The sequence below is a fragment of the Cololabis saira genome, chromosome 7, assembly GCF_033807715.1.
Source record: "Cololabis saira isolate AMF1-May2022 chromosome 7, fColSai1.1, whole genome shotgun sequence".
NCBI classification, from domain to species: domain Eukaryota; kingdom Metazoa; phylum Chordata; class Actinopteri; order Beloniformes; family Belonidae; genus Cololabis; species Cololabis saira.
The window spans coordinates 23,442,322-23,459,193 of NC_084593.1; the positions used below are offsets into that span (position 1 = coordinate 23,442,322).

At 41.0% G+C, this 16,872-nt stretch overlaps 1 protein-coding gene across 1 annotated transcript; it reads left to right on the forward strand.

Annotated features, from left to right (window-relative positions):
- Positions 1 to 398: 398 nt before the first annotated feature.
- ccnjl (cyclin J-like) lies at positions 399 to 16,028 on the forward strand. The gene is made up of 6 exons (XM_061725117.1): positions 399 to 717; positions 1,516 to 1,624; positions 5,041 to 5,251; positions 13,131 to 13,430; positions 13,559 to 13,718; positions 14,954 to 16,028. Exons 2-6 carry the CDS (start codon positions 1,547 to 1,549, stop codon positions 15,465 to 15,467), a joined length of 1,263 nt encoding a protein of 420 aa, XP_061581101.1. The 5' UTR covers positions 399 to 717; positions 1,516 to 1,546; the 3' UTR covers positions 15,468 to 16,028.
- The last annotated feature ends 844 nt before the right edge of the window (positions 16,029 to 16,872 follow it).

Consider the following 16,872-nt stretch of genomic DNA (forward strand, 5'->3'; position numbering starts at 1 on the left):
TTTGATCAGGTGTGTGCGTGTATGAGTGCGCTTGTATGCACATGTGTGGTGTGTATGGGTATGATAGTGTTCTACAATTTTTTTAAGGAGAGGAATGCAGCCAAAAATAAATAAATTAGTAAAAAAAAAAAGTAAATAAAGATAAGTAGCGTCCCTTTCTTTATGAAACTGAAATTGTGAATTACAATACATAGTTTAATTAAGTTGCTTCAAATAAAATATAATATAATTAATATAATATAATATAACACATAATATAATATATAATATAATCAATATAATATATAATATAATATAATATAATATAATATAATATAATAACTTGTAAAAGTAATTAACTTTCAGCCTTCTTTAACCGTTGTTGTTTGTAGTCCACCGTGAGCCGGTAAAAACTACAAGTCCCAGGTTGTAGGCGGGCCTCCTCGCGTCTCGCTCAGCAGCAGCTGGTGCTGCTGAAGAGGCGACTTTGTTGCAGCGAGCCGCCGGAGAGAAAACGGCAGGGCACATTCACTCGTGGAAAAGTGTGAACAGTTTGGCGAGAAAACGACGCAGCCGGAGGGATTTTGTCGGTGGCTGCCTTTTTAATGAGCGTGTCAGCGGATTTAAAGTTTGTGATTCCGGGGTCTTCCAGACGTCTCTTTGAAAGTTGCAGCCGAAGAGGAGTTCTCCCATTCAGGATGTGGGACTGAGACAAAGAGGGTCATTCCCGTCGGAGCGGTGAGTGGCACATGGAATAACCACTGAGGACTAAAGTTCACCAAGCTGCTGTTCTGTAGGAGCCGAGTTTATAATGAAGCGGCATTGTTTTATAACATTGATATGTTTTTTGTGTTGTTGTTTCTAAACGAGGCGAGTATTTTTGAGTTAACTTGTGTCGCCTCAAGCCTGAATTATGGTCCGCGTTAAATCGACGCAGTGCCTACGGCGTAGGGTACGCGGCGACGCACACCGTACGGTGTGCGTCGTCGCGTACTTTACGCCGTAGGCTCTGCGTCGGTAGTGCCTTCACTGTTTGACCGCTGTTTTTGTCGGTGATGATAACCTAAAACGTGTGCTTTGAGGAGTAATTCTTTAAAAAACCGTGCTGAAAGTGGGATTTGTGAAAAGGCAGTGTGAATGGTTGGACCTTAACGGCGTGGGTGAGTGAGTGGGCATTTAACTGGGCCATTTAAATTCCCCCAGCAGAGAAAATGGCCTGTGCAGACGGAGCTGACCAATGCTGTTGAATGAGCAACAACTTTACCAGAACTACCACACTCTCTTGAGAGATTATTCATGTCAGAAATAGCCATACTTTGTTACCCATCAGTCTAGTTGAACCAAACCTGGAGTGTATTATAACTATAACATTTATAGGACAAACTTAACCTTCACCCTTGCCCTCAGACAGATACTTTTAATCAGCAAAGGTGTCTCTTTAGACCGTCCATTTGAAAGTTATCTCTTTTTAGACCAGCACACTGCTGTTTGAAGTATCTGAAGTTTATATAATTTTGGATACACTTGTCTCCAAAGGGTAAAAGTTGATTCAAGAAGCCTTCTCTGAATGGGAAAGATGGAGAGGGAGGTGCAGTGGTGGAAAGGACAGCTTGCTTCTGATATCCATCAATCCCTGCGCATCAAGGTGAGTTTGGCTCTGAGGACTTATTTTGTTGAAAGTTAAAGTCCATATTATTTTTGCTGCTGGCATTTGCTTCAAATGAACTGTAAGCCATTTGTTTCTGCTTTTCTGTCACTGAACACTGTTTATTATCTCAAAATCGAGGTACTGCTGCTCAGACAAATGTGATGAATCAATAGGAATTCTGACAATGTACTTGAACGGATTTATCATTTTGACTCCTGGATTAGTTTGTCAATCATTCTTTTCAAAAGTCACAATGGGGATAATGTAATTGCAGTTTGGTGGCATTTTAGAAACTGAAGATTACCCAAATATTAACGAAAATCATTTTTAGTAGCAGCTTTAAAAAAAGAACACAAAACCGATAAACCGTTAATTTATCACCTTCACATCATTAAATAATTTTGGAACCAACAAAGATTTTGATGATGAAAATAAAAGCTGTCTTTTTAGTCATCAGCAGTGTCTTAACATATTACCCAGCCTGCTACATAGTGTTAAGATGGGGACAAAAATATTTCTAAAGGGAAATAAATTAATTTGTCCCTGTTGTCTATTTAAATCAGATTTAATTTCGATTACATGGATGAGGTAAGGCTCATTAATTAGGAATGTCTTAATTAACCTCAAACTATGATCATATTTCTTCCCATGTGTCACTTTAATGGAGACATCTGTCACTTGACTGGCATTTTCAAGCCAGGACTCTCCTCCCGTTTTAATACGGATCTCGATGATGACGTATCAGACGTCTTGGCTCGCCCAGACTGAGTTTATGAGTGGGGTGAGCGCTGCGGTGTGTCCGATTGTAAATCAGATGTTGCGAAGCACAGCCCTGTTTGATTCAGGTTTCTTGTACTGGACAGTATCTGACAGAGAACTGAACTGATAAGTTGTCAGTAAGTCTCCGCACTTAACTGGAAATTACTAACACCCACGTTTTTCCCATCTACTCTGAGAGTGAGTTCCACTGTTGGTCTAATGTTAGCATTTGATTGCCCTATATCAGTATTTCTGTGGATGCCTCGAGCAACAGCTTCCCCACATTAGGGTGTGAAGTACTTTACAATACCCTTATTGTAAATGGAGATTGTGTGAGACCTAAAATTAAAAAGGACACACCAGTGTTTATTTAGACGCAACGTGGTTTATATTTGTCTTACAGCTGACTGTAAAACCTGCCTGTTTTTTTTTTTTTGTTTTTTTTTAACTAACTCGGTGAGCGAGCAAGCTGCTCTTCATTGGGATTTTCCCTTTTGAGTAACTCATGATGCATTAAGATACTGAAAGACTTGTGTGCGCTTTCCTTACAACCATTTAATACCTTTATTGTAAATGGGATTTTCATAGTAGTGATCTTGTACTTGTACAACTTATCTTGTACTCATAATGACAGTTATCTTGGAACTCTTGTAGATGGGGAAAAAAAAGGTTAAATTAAGGTTTATTTGATTTATGCAGCATTTTTTTCAATTGAAAGCAAATAGCTGAAAACATGAAATTTAAGTTTAGTTTGGCAAAGGGTACTGTAAGGAATATAGATTAAATTTAATTTATATTATTTACTTTTATTTTTTAATGAATAATCCAATTAAAACTTTAAATGTTTTCTACAAGTTTGCTCTAAGAACAACCTGATTTAAGACTGCAATTATAAGTAATATTAATGGTTGTTTTTTCAACATTGGCTGATTGTTTTTTTCACAATTGTAAATTGATTACCTTTCACATTGAGGTCAAGAAAGAGCTTTTTTAAGTCAGCCATGAAGAAGAACGCAATGATGAGTGGAGGTTGCTGGATATTTTCAGGAACGTGTAATTTCTAAATGCATTGAATTTGCAGTAGAAAAGAGTGAGCAAGTCTGTATCATACACAGCGTTGAGATCTCCGGCATGGCGCCTGCACCCCCACTGTTTCAGCCAGCTTTAATGACGTTTGCTGCAGTGATAATGCCCTGATGTGGGAGATAGCGGTGGTGTGTAGCATGTGGCAAATTATCAGACATGCAAATCAGTAGGCAGCTGTGGAATCCTTAATTATGCTACGGATCCCCCACAAAGGCACCTCTCTACCCCACACAGACCCCCCCGGAGCCCCACAAGACTGCAGAAACCTCCTCCCTTCTACACCCCCCTTCCTCCTCCTCCTGCCCTTGTACCCCCAGACAGACAGATGGACCAGAGGCAGAAGCAGCGGGAGGATAGGTTGATATGGTGGGTCGCAGAACCGGGGGTGGTGCTGCTATAGGTTGATATGGGGTGGGGGGGTTACTTGTTTATTTTTGGATTCCATTGAAGTGTCAGTCTGAGCATTGCTGTTTTTGTAGTTGTGCTCAAAATAAATCCTTGAGAGTTTGAGTAACCCTGACAGTGTTGGTAGTTTTTCCTCTGAAGCAAATTGTACTGACTATAACATTTTTTTCTGGCGTGTGTTTGGCGTGCAACTACTAATTTTTTCATTATCAATACTGAAACACTTCCATTTACAGTTTATGTTCTTGATTATTTAAACATTTTCCAGCTTCCAAATCTGAGAATCGCACTGCAATTAATATGCGAGATGAATGTTTTGGGGGCTAATCTGGGCTATTTGAAGGTATATAAATTTTAAAACCCATGTATACTTTTTCAAGATTTCCGACATTATAGGATGTTTCTTAATAGTCTTGACATGTGAAGGTTTACTGTTTTTTTTAATTTTATTTTATTTTAACGACCCCTCGCAGACCCTAAGGAGATTAATCTACCAATCCATGATCTCTCGTTAAATCCCCAGCCTGTTGTTTTTAGTCTAATTTATAGAAAGCAACATATTTTTGAAATATATTTGTGTGTAAGTGGCTTAAAATGAAAAAAGAAAATGGCCTTAGTTTACATGCAGTTTTGAATGTCTTTTGCTCATGGGTCAAATTTCAAAGATAGAACCTTGTAATTTTTCTTTTTTTAGTTGCTTAATAAGATACCAAAGGCTGATTTTGTGCTAATGTCTCCCTGAGTGTCTGCTCTCCACTTTGAAACAAATACAGCTAATTGAACATGAATAGGAGAAGTGTTAGGGGTGAAACCTAATCCTATCTGCTGCTGAAGTCTACTAGAGGAAGACCACCCCCTCCCCAAACTACACACACACCCCCCCACCCCATTGTTCAGAGACCCCTGCAATGACCCAAATTAGCTCCAGTTCTCTGCAGAAACTGATTCAATGCAATGAGGCCAAATTATTCTGAAACAGTTTCATTATCATCTTGACGTTCTCTGTTTTTATGACTATTTTGGACTCACATCAACTCAACCAGATGAGTTAAACTCAGTCAGCTGGAAACATGCATGGCTACTATTATTATGCATATTCTTCAACCTCCCCACACCCCCCCATGGTTTACATATCTCTTATATCTCTTCTCTTGCATCTCCAGGAGCTGAAGCTGCCGGTCTACCGGGCCCACTCTCCACAGATTGGCATGAGACGATACTTTGCGGACCTGTTGGCTATTCTAAGTAACCGCTATCAGCTGTGTCCTACAGCACGTCATCTGGCCGTCTACCTGCTGGACTTGTTCATGGACCACTACGATGTGGCTGTCAAGCAGCTCTACGTCATTGCCCTCTCCTGTTTGCTCCTAGCTAGTAAGTTCAGAAGTCATCTTTCATCACCTTCCTTAATTACAGCTGCATTCTTCTTTTATTTTGCTTAGCGTTTACAGAGAGACCATATCTTTTTAACAGCGTTATTTTAGATTCAGAAAAGTCAAGCAGGTTTGGACGGGTTTGTGCTTTCATCTTGAAAAACAATAGCTTTTGTTTCATCCGTAAATACACAAGAGATTCGACGAAGATCTGTTGCTCTGAAAGAGGTTGTGGTTTATGTACAGATGGTACAAAGCACTTCCTGCTACAAGGCTAAAGTGAGACTCAAGGGACCATTGTTTTTTTTCTTCTTTTTTCCTATCACCCACTCTTGAATACTTTGAATCCACTGATCACAGCTGTATATGTTATTCATTGCTGGTTTCTCAAAAACGTGTCTAAATAGGATTAAATGGATGTGTCGCGGTATGAGAAATAACGGTCAAGTATTATGCTGATGTGTGCAGAACTTTATCTTTGCCTTTTGATTTTGGCTGTAATATAATCTCTTCGGCTGCCGGTCATGTGTCACACTTTATCTCTAACTGACAGTTACAATGGCTTTAGATTAAAAGGGTGATTTTTGTAATAAATATTTTTAGTCTTTGAAATCACTCATTTTACTGTCAGCAGATCCAAACCTCTATAGATGTATAACAATAACTTGCTACATCTTATTAGTCTGTGCTAGAGACCTAGCACAGACCTTTGCTCAAAACCTGTAGGAAAATATCCGTTTGCATCGATGCAAGTGGTGTTCTGTGGCTCCGGTTGCATCCCTTCACAACATAAGAGGAGTAGTTTGATTTGCAGCCAGAGGGCCTGTTTGCTGTGAAATCTTGATGTTTCTTGTGATGTTAATCACTGTTTCCCGCTGATGTTGGTGTAGTTTGTATAGCTGTGTCTCTATGCCAGTCTAGTGATTAACTGACTGTATGGGTTGCCATGCATTATTGCAGCCTTTGGCATCGTGGATAATTAGACTAATGATGCTATTAAAAAGAAGTCTAGAAAAGGGCTTGTTCATTTGGGAGAGATTTTTCTGTGTGTGTGTGTATAGAGGCGTACAAGCCATCTTCATTGAGTCAGAAATCTCTGGTGTGATTTGAAACATAAGAGGTTTTATCTGAAAACAGTCCCATGAGAGTCAGAAATAGCTTTTCAAGTTTTCTCATTTAGTGCAGTACAGTAAGTATTATCATTCCAACCTGACAGGGGTTATTCTTTGAGTCTCTAATAGATTAATCTTTTTCCCCCTTTCTTTTTATTATATCTTTTGATTGCAGCGTGCAGTTACTGGGGCTCTCCTCTCTGTTCTCCTGCATCAGACTCCTCCATCTCTCAGGGGAGTCTCTGTCATGATTGATGAAGACTTGAAAGGGTGTTTGATTCAAAGTTGACTTGGGTTTTCATCAGTCTTGAGGTGCTTTGGAATCTGGCCTAGTTATTGAACAACCTCCCATCTCACTGCTTCCCTTTGACGCACACAATTGTCTTTCTTTCAACTTTCCTGGCTTCTGCACTTGGTTAATTAATCTGTGCCTCTTTTGTGCCTCTCAGCAGTAACTACTTAATCCTGTTACTCCATTGTATGTATGTTTTTGTGGGCTCTTGTGTGTGTGCTCGTGTTTGGTTATGGATAAGCTGCTCTTCCTTTACAACTGTGAGATTTTTATTTTTTTTTAATTTTTTTTTTAAATGATTTTAGTGTTTTTGACTGTGGGGCATTTGTTTTAACATGTAACTTTAGAGCTCCATTAATTAGAGACACCCGACTCCTGGTGACGAGCTGTGAGTGTTTCAGGAGATCAGCATTTGAAAGTCGATCCGCAGCCACAGAGTTTGTATTGTGTTTCCCTCCACGGAGTCCTGCTGTGATCACATCAGTCTTTCTGGCATTTTGAGGCAAAGACAAATCTCTGGATACTACAACTGTTATAAATGATATGAGTAATGTCTCTTTGCTGTTTGTTCCTACAGAAAAAAAAGATAAATGTTATGGACATCTCGTTGTGATAGTGCTTATATTTTGTATAGCTTATTTGTGTATTTTTTTTACTGACTTCTAACAGGTGCTCACTGGTGTGTGTGGCATCTCTAGCAAGTTTTTGCTGAATTTGAATAGCATGTTTGGTGAATGAGCCTGATTGAGTGAAGGGGTTTCCTGCCAGATGAAAACAACAACAAAAATACTAAAAGAAAAACATCTTTCCCAAACATGTGCGTGCATGAAGCTCAGTCGTGTTTGGCTACAGATTGCACATACATGGGCTCCGAAGCCCGGGGGTTGGGGAGAACTGTTTTGAGGGGCACCTGCCATATGCTCTCCGAGTCAGGCCTCAAACAAAAGCCAGTCAACGCAAGCAGGACAGCCAGCCAGCCCCTTCCCTGGCGGGGAGAGGGGGAGGGGAGCGCTCTCTAAGGCGTGGAGGTTGTTGTGTGAGCAAGCAAGCAAGCGTGCGTTTGTGTGTGTGTGTATGTGGTAAACTCCGCATGTGCCACCGTTACTATAAGTGGACATGGTTGCCATGACAACCATGTGATAAACCTATGGATTCTTTTTCCTGCAGTCAACCTCATTAAAGATCCACCTTGAAGTGTAACCCGCCGGAGAGTCTTCAAAAGGGGAGAGCACCCATGCTACCGCCACGCGGCTATTTAAAAGGGTTTTGGTGGTGTCCGTTTACCGTCTGCTGCCGGCTCAGTTTCCTCCTCGTTCTCTCACCTTGTCAGGGTCGAGCAGAGTGAGCCAGTCCCGGGACAAGGCGGCCTGTTAAAGCAGCCGCCCCACAACCCGGAGGGGAGGATTGGGAAATGAGTGGAGCGCTACTTCAAAGGAAGATTGGCGGCTGATGTTAAACAGGGTAGAAGAACAGAGAGGTGGTGGCCTGCAAAATGGGACATGCTGCAACTGAGCTACCCAGCATGGTGTCCTGAATGTAGTTTAATAGGGAAACGACTTCCCCTTCATCCAGGTTGAGAGGTTTGACAGTAATTCTGTTAGAGCTGTGGTCATGTGGAGCTCTGACAATTAAATACATTATGTGGAGATTGGTTTAATTGCAATTTTCATTAGTTCTTAGCAGTACTCTTGATCTAGTTGCAATATCACAGTCTTGTGTTGTGTCTGAGACATGTTTGCCCACACACTCCCATGTCACGACTCGCAGGGCAAGGCACCATACATCTTCACTGAATAACAACCCCCCCAGCCCGATTCTGACATGCATATATGCAGGGGTTTCTAGGATTCTCCCTGGTCACCAGAGCATTCACCAATGTGGGTCAAAGGTCAGCTCGGGCCCACATTGTGAGAGCCACCAGGACCCGGGGTTTAGACACAAAGATTCATGATGGAGCTGTGACCAATTTCCCACTCGCGATGAGAGGTGGACCTGCAAATAAAAGAAGAGTAGAAGATATTTGTTAATCTCTATCAAGTCAGGATGTGGCAGAATTGGAAGATTACTTGTGAGTGTAATTTTCTTCTTTGCTTGAAATTGTTGCTTAGGTGATTGGGGATACTAAATCCTATTTGGAAAATGTATCTGTGTAGTTTTGTAGGTGTGTTAATGTGAAGCTCTGTTCCAGCTTTGCATGTTTGACACGTATATAATGTAGCTGCAGCAGGTGGTTAAATCAGAATATAAAATTGAGCCTGAATAAGTTGGAGATTACTGAGGTCATGCCCCTGTGTAACCTCTAAAGTATCTGTGTTTTACTATATAATTTCACTCACTTCACACCCCTGCTTTTTTTGTGCACAGCTTGCCACGGGTTAAAAGGCAGTTATGTATTTTCTGCCAAATCCACCTTGTAGTTTAAGAGGTGACATACGCTTTTACAGTAGATTTTAAGAGTTTCTTCGTTACTAAATAATTATTCATCCAATGTTTCTCTGCAGCATTTCTTCAGAATAGTATTTTTAAACTCATTCTGAAAGATAATGCTTTAAGAAAGGCCCGAGAACACATCTTTGATATCTGATAGGAATTTCTGTATCATCCATTATGTACAAATTATCTGAAACCTGAACTTTGTGCACTGAAATCTATTTCACACTGTGACCGATTAGTGGTGTAGAGATGTGGGGGAAAAAAGGAGCCAGATGTGGTACTATTGTTCTCAGTGCTCTTGTTTTCATTTCGTTAGGAACGAGCTCTGAGGGTCCATTAGTCAGTCTTTTCCTTTTATTTCTTTAAAAAGTGCTCCCAAGTTTTGTTTTGTCTTTTCTTCCTTCCTTAGGCTGATTTTGGTTCTTCTGGTTTTCAAAGGTGAAGAATTTTGTCCGATTTTGTAGATTTCTCAAGTTTCGTAAACAAATGCTGTCACCTAAAACCCTTCTCCTGCTCCTCCACCTACTCGAATAAACGACACACCTGGGAGGAGGCCTTGCATCCTGGCTTTACCTCCTCATGACCTCCTGTCTGCGGTCTGTTTACTCAACCTCTTCTCATTCCCATCACCTTTCTGAGCTGTGCTCAAGTAGTTTGTTGAAGATGAAAAAGGAAGTTTATTTTCTTACCTTTCAACTGTCTCGTCTCTTCCTGCTGACAGATAGGATCAGTGAGCTGCCTGCATTCCAGGCCGGCTGAACTCTGAGAGAGGAATGCACCATCTCAGGCTGCATTCAGATATGCACTTATCAATCGGTTAACAGATTGAAGATGCTGTTGTTTGGACTTGTTGCAGCATTGTAAGTGTGGGGGGAAGAAATCTATCAAATATTGAAATCCAAGTCTGTTAGATAAATGTCAAAATCAGGTTTGTGAGGTGAATTTTCTTGTGAGGTAGCGGTGCTGCACCTGCCAGTATTGGACAAACTAGAATATTTTTTTTTTTTTTTGGAACTTAATTTTTATTTAGTTTTCAACAACAATACACCACATACATTTTCTTCTTTCTTTTTCCCTTTTTCAGCTGCATACAACATTTGTACACATTATACTTAAGTATTAAGCAAATAAAACAAGAGAAAACAACACAATTATTCACTCCAAAATATACGTATATAATAACAAACCCATAAATTTAAAAAAAAAAGAAGAGTAAAGTCAATACTAATTGTGCACTCCAAGGTACAACGGTGTGTATAGAAAAGCAGACACCATATTTACTCTAGGAAAAATTGGCATGTGTATAAAATATGTGTATAGAGGGAATAAAGTAAGAATTAGGCAGGTGGGCCGAGCAACATTGGGTAATAGACCTCATTGTATTAATAAAGCTATGACAGGGTTCCACCGCTTAATAAAGGTGGATTTTTGGAGCCTTAACGAGTAGGTGATTTGCTCCGTTTGACAAACTAGAATATTTTAAAGCAGATGAAGTGATGTCAAAGCTCAAAGTGGTTATAGAGATGGATATCAAACAGTTTTGACTGACTCCAAACAGTTTGATTTGTTCCCAGTCTTAATAGTCAACTGAATAATACATGGTTAATGAGGTGCAGTCATAATAAACAAAAATTGACACTGTCCAAATTAAACCTTTTTTTTAAAAAAAAAAAAAAATAAATAAATAAATGAAAAAAAATGGATGCATAGTTTGCAGCCCAGTACCTCTCACTGACATGACCGTATCCTGCTTCGGCACACAGTCTGTATGTTCCCAAAGTGGCATATTCTTGGCTTGTTCTTAAAGCGCTTCAGCATCCATGTTTCTCGTCCGTCTGGAAGACCCGAAGTTGTAAACCGCAGTAATAATGACAGAGCACAATAAGGAGATTGACTCTCGCTATGTGTCTCAAGATCAAAGAGGATGGTGATGTGCAGAGATTGGGGGCATTGATGGCTTTTTACGGCAGCGTCTGTGTGGACATAGCAGTCTGGTAGAGGACAGAGCACTGAGAATGGGACAAGTGTAGACGGGGTTACAGACCAAGCTGTGGTGGCAGTAAAAAGCTCTGTTCCTCATTGTGCTTCCTGTTTTGCTGGTGAGACGCCATTACTGCCTCTCTGCTAATTACTCCCTCACCCCCACCTCCTGGCACACTGGGCCACCCCCCCTTCAGTCGTCCTCCTTCCTTGCTTAATGATGGGTCACAACATCAGTGATAAAACTCGCACTCTGCAGGAAGACGCTCTGCTAGACATGGACATAAAGGGATAAATGAAGTGCATCAAAGGCGGTGACAATGGCTGAAGCTGTTTCAAGTCAGAGTTGTTACTGTAGGGAGTGTTCACTTCTAACTATAGCCCAATAATGTCTAAACCCCGATTTGGTTGCCATGGTTTTAGATTAGAAGATTAACCCAACTCAAAGTTTTTGTGGTACCCAGCTCGATGCATAACTTTTTAATCCTAAAAGAGATGTAATGCAAAATAACTCTACTTTATTCATAAAGAAAGACTTGAGCAGTAGGCTGCAGCATTGTTGTTTTAAAGAGTGATGGCATTTTAATTGAGCTAATGTATCTATGTAACCAGTTTTATATATATTTTAAGAAGAAGTTATTTACTTTAGTGCATTTAGATCAATTGTATGCATTTTCCAAGCATAATTGGCACATACAGTGGAGCTGAAATGACTTATGCAGTTAAGTCTTAATTTTAGGGCCTCTTTAGAAGACACTTTATTCCTTCAGTGTTTTGTTCCTTTATCATTCGTCTATAAAGAGGTCCCCATAGGAGTGCAGTTGGTTGTAAGTGTTAAAAAGAAATATTGTCAAATGTATTCAAAGTAATCCTTTATAAAAATTTGAATCCATTGATTTATATCTATTATTCTTATTCTGAGTTATACGTATGAAGCTCAAATCTAATCCCGTTTCATGATATAGTTGTATTTATTTATTTAAAGCTTTCTGTAGTTCAAGCCGCAGAACGTTACAGAGAAATCGGTATCAGAGTAATCTGACACCCTCTTCACCCTCATTCTTAATGTTTGAGCGAGGCCTCTTGGAACCCTGGATTAAAGGCAGAAACACCCCTCTTCATTGGTCACATGGGCCCATGAGGCCTCAGGGTTGTTGCTATGGAAAAGAGTACGTCTTTGGATGGGGAGGGGGCTTGCCATAATGACGCTGCTCTGATGTCTGAGTAGTTCTTGGCTGAAGGAGAGATACTGAAACGTTAGGGATCAAGCTGATGGCTGTTTTTCATGGAAAGTGTGAGGCTTTTATAATCCACAGGAAGAGGGCCTTCTTTTCCTTCTTTCTCTTCTCAGTATAATGGCTTTGTGTTGTGGCCAGATGTTCAGAAATATTCAACTTAATTTCTGATACTTTGTCGTCAGTTGTTGTGTTTTGAGTAAGCTGCTTTTAAAGCTGATCAAAACCTGTTGCACAAGATAATCACTTGAATAAAACCACTCACTAAATCCCACAATAGATGTCTGAACGTTCAAGTAAGATGTAGATATAAGAAGTCAAGGTCTTTACCAGTTGTTCCATTCATTTTTACTAATCTATTAAAGTTTGAAATGCCGGGAAATATATGTATGTTAATCCTTCATATTATAATCTACAGCGCCCCGCCCCCCACACAAAAAAGAAGAAAATACAATGACCCTTTTTGTTTTTTAACAATAAAACCGATGCACTGCTTAGCCTTCTGCTCTATGGACTGGGATTTATTTTCCTTTTGTTTGAACATAATTATCAAAATTAATTGGTTTTAGTACCCTGTTTGTTTGCTTTATCTGTTGATGGTTTTAGTTCTGTTAATTCTGCTACAATTGTACATGTTAAAGACTGTATCTTGCTTTATTAATGCGCTCTTTTTCAATTTATAGTAATAAAAAAATCTTTTTTTTTTTTAATTGCATGTCTGTAATTTTCGTTTTCTACAATATCTGAGGTGCATATTCCATCTCTGTGGCTCAGGGGCACCGAAGAAATTATTCATCGGTCTTCAATTTTATCTTTGATTCTTTCCAGGTAAGTTTGAGGAGAAGGAGGACCGGGTTCCCAAACTGGAGCAGCTGAACTCCCTTGGCTTCATGTGCAGCCTGAACCTTGTTCTCAACAAGAGAGATCTGATCAAAATGGAGCTTCTGCTGCTGGAGACTTTCGGCTGGAATCTGTGCATGCCCACGCCCGCCCACTTTATTGACTACTACCTCCATGCCGCAGTGCAGGAGGGCGACCTTTACAACGGTTGGCCACTGTCTTCCCTCTCCAAGACCAAGGCTTTCATGGACAAATACACTCACTACTTCTTGGAGGTGTCACTACAGGGTAAGTTCACAAAGAGGATTGAGACTTGGATTTAACATTGTCCCACAGCTTTCAGGCGTAAAGTGGTTGATTTTTTTATATTGTAGATATCTGATTAAATCACTGATCAGACTCTTTTGTTCTTGCAGACCATTCCTTTCTGAGTTTCCGACCATCCCAGGTTGCAGCTGCATGTGTGGCTGCATCACGTATTTGCCTTCAGATTTCCCCGAGCTGGACGACGGCCTTGCATCTCCTAACGGGATATACGTGGGACCACCTCACCCAGTGCATTGAACTCATGTTGCTGTAAGGGACACACCGACACACGCACACAAGTAGAGAAAACAGGTTGTGAAGGGAGGGACACTTGTTTGATGGTCAGCTCCAGATGGATTGAATTTAGATACCATTTCTGTAACTTTGATTGGCATGGCTCTGGATTATAAGATGCCTGTTGCTGTAATTAGTAGAGGTTTCCAATTTGTATGATCTGATAGAACCTGTCCATCAGATAATTGTGACTGGTGGCCTCAGAGCTGTGCATTTTAGCAACTATAATTAGTTTGCAAATATCCTCAGTGTTTCAGTTGTGTTTGAATATGTCCACATTAATAATGTGAGAGTCAAAATACTTGGTACTGAGGGATGTTTGCTTCTGTTAATGGAGCGAACATCAATCTGAGTAGCTGTCTTTTTCTACATGCAGCTTTTACTTTGTGACTGAGGCCCCGTTTACACATAGCCGGGTATTTACAAAAACGGATATTTCCCCCTCTACGTTTGGAAAATTCCATCGTTTACACAAGATCGTTTTCAAAATCTCTTCGTTTACACGAATCCGCATAAATAGGCTGTTAACGTCATGCCAGCAAATCAGAATCCTGGAAAAAACATCAACAAATGACACGTGTAACTTCCAGTTAAGGCTGATTTATGGTTCTGCGTTACACCAACGCAGAGCTTACGGCGTAGGGTACGCGGCGACGCACACCGTACGGCGCGCATCGCAGCGTACCCTACGCTGTAGGCTCTGCATCGATCTAACGCGGGACCATAATTCAGGCTTTACTTCCAAGACGGAACGAGAGTCTTTCGTTTGGAGTGACAGAGAAGTGGAGTTACTTTTAAGTGTGACTTTAGAATATAAAACAGGTAAAATACAAGAAAATATTGACGGTGGCCAAACTAATTGTAAACACAGGTCGCACACATGACGCTGGTGACGTTTCTGTTGCATAATGTGACGTTCTGAAGCCTAAATCTCCGTTTTCCTCTGTTTAGACGCAAACGTGAAAACTGAGTTTTTGAAAATCTCCACTTTGGCCGGAGTTTTCAGAAATGATCGTTTTTGGTGACTTTGAGCTCCGTTTTCGTGTAAACGAACGGCCAAAACGCATCAAAAAACGCCTCAGTTTTTGCTCCGTGTAAACGGGGCCTAACAGTCTCCATACACAGCAATTATGGTGTAGTTGTGATTCCCCACTGTAGGACTTGCATTCATTACTTATTTTATCCTTTTTTCTTTGTTGTGATAATGACAGAGCTCATGACAACGACGTGAAGGAGGCCAATAAAACCAAATCCACCCCCCCTCATCGGCCCTCGTCTCTGCAGTCCCAGACTTCTCACCTCTCTCCAGTTTCAGCCATCCAGCGACCAGCCTCCTCCTCCTCCACCTCATCCACACCACAGCTGCTTTATCCGCCAGATGGGTTTCCACACCTTTCCCAGCATTCCCCATCCCTGTCCCATCTGCAAGCACTAGCTGACTCCCAGGCTTTGGGCTCCGTGGTGAACATGTCTCAGGACTTCCTTCAGACCCACAGGATGGGTCTTCTAACTGGGGCTCCTGCTATCACTCCTGGAGGAACGTTCCCTTCCTACTCAAGCTTAACCTCAGGTCTCGCACCAGGGGCTCGTGCGCTGCCACTCCCGGGCCCCCTCTCAGTGCAGATGGCACTTGCTGGAGAACCACGACACTGTCTGAGCATGGCTTACACTGGGGGCTACCTGGGGGCGCATCACACGTTTGCAGCCGGCTGTTTTGACAGGTGACGCCAGGAGACGGAGAGAGACCCCAACGCCCTGCGGGAGTCAACTGCAATGCTTCCGCGCCACTTCCCTATCCCAAAATATCCACTGACAGACCTCATCTCTCTCTCCGTCGCCACTGCAACAGCTTCTCCCTGTCCCGCACCCCCGTCCCTCTCAAAGAGACGCCTCAAACGTAAGCAGAGGTCCAAAGGCAAGACGGACCCAGTAGAAGTCATCACACTGACGTGACAAATGCTCTACTGCCTCAGATGAAATACTGAGGCACTGCAGAAGTGATACTGCCGTATTTGGAACTGAGTTTAAAGAATCGTTTTATTATGAGACTGTCATCACTGTGAATGAGATGAAAGCAGCCGTGTGATCCAACACCCACCTCATTCAGTGCCTGTTCTCAGTCGTGTATGAACGCTGAGCCAATTATAGAAGTGCACAGAACACGAAATATGTGATAAGTATATCTTGCTGCTTGATTTTTATTTTTTTTATTTTTAATTTTGAATCCCAAAAATGTATCTCATTTCATAGGCAAAGTAGTTTTTTTTTTTTTTTTTTTAATTCTTTTTTCTTTAAAAAAAATCTTTCTTAGAGAGATGGGAGAAAAATAGAGGTTTGTCGCAGAGTAAAAGGGTAAAAGATTCTGTCATTGGAATTTTTTTTGTTTTCTTTAAAATCAGCTAATATTAATGTAATGAGTTGAAGGGCCTCTTGGGAATTCCTCACAACATAAGACCTCAGAGGGAACTAAGAGTTCATTGTTCTGTGCACAGCAGGTGAAGTCCACAGTTCAAACAGGCCTGCGCTCTTCTGCTTTTTTTTCTTTTTCTTCCTCCCTCTTCTTCGTCGTCATCTGTGTGTTTCATCCCCAAAGTCCAGCCCTGTCGGAGAGCCTTCTCACATGCAGGTGAAGAAGTGGCGCTCTCACAGCTGCAGGCCTTTTCATACTAAAGTTTTAATTTCTGCAGCACTACTCAGAGTGAAACACAAGATGATGTGATTGGACCAGCATGGTGAAGGAGACACGGACGTTGGTTGTTTGTTGTACATATGAATTGCTGCTGCCTTTTAAGAACTGTTGGTTCCGTGTCTGTGTTGATGACTCCGATGTTTACATGAACCACTTTCAGGGACTTTATCAAGATTACTTGAATATGATTCCATTGAAACATGCCATAGCTTTTATTTATGATGATGATTTGGTTTCTTTATTTTGTATTCATATTGTTTGATATAGTGTAGCTTTTTATACCATCTTAGAAATTCACCATTGATTAAGTTTAGTTTTCTTTCTTTCCGTTAATAAAAAAAACTGTATATTCAGGCTCAGGTTTTAAGGCTGAAGCTGACTGCCTTCATTATTCTGTGCTTTTGTGCTTTAAAGTGGATGCTAATGCAGCATATGTGCGGC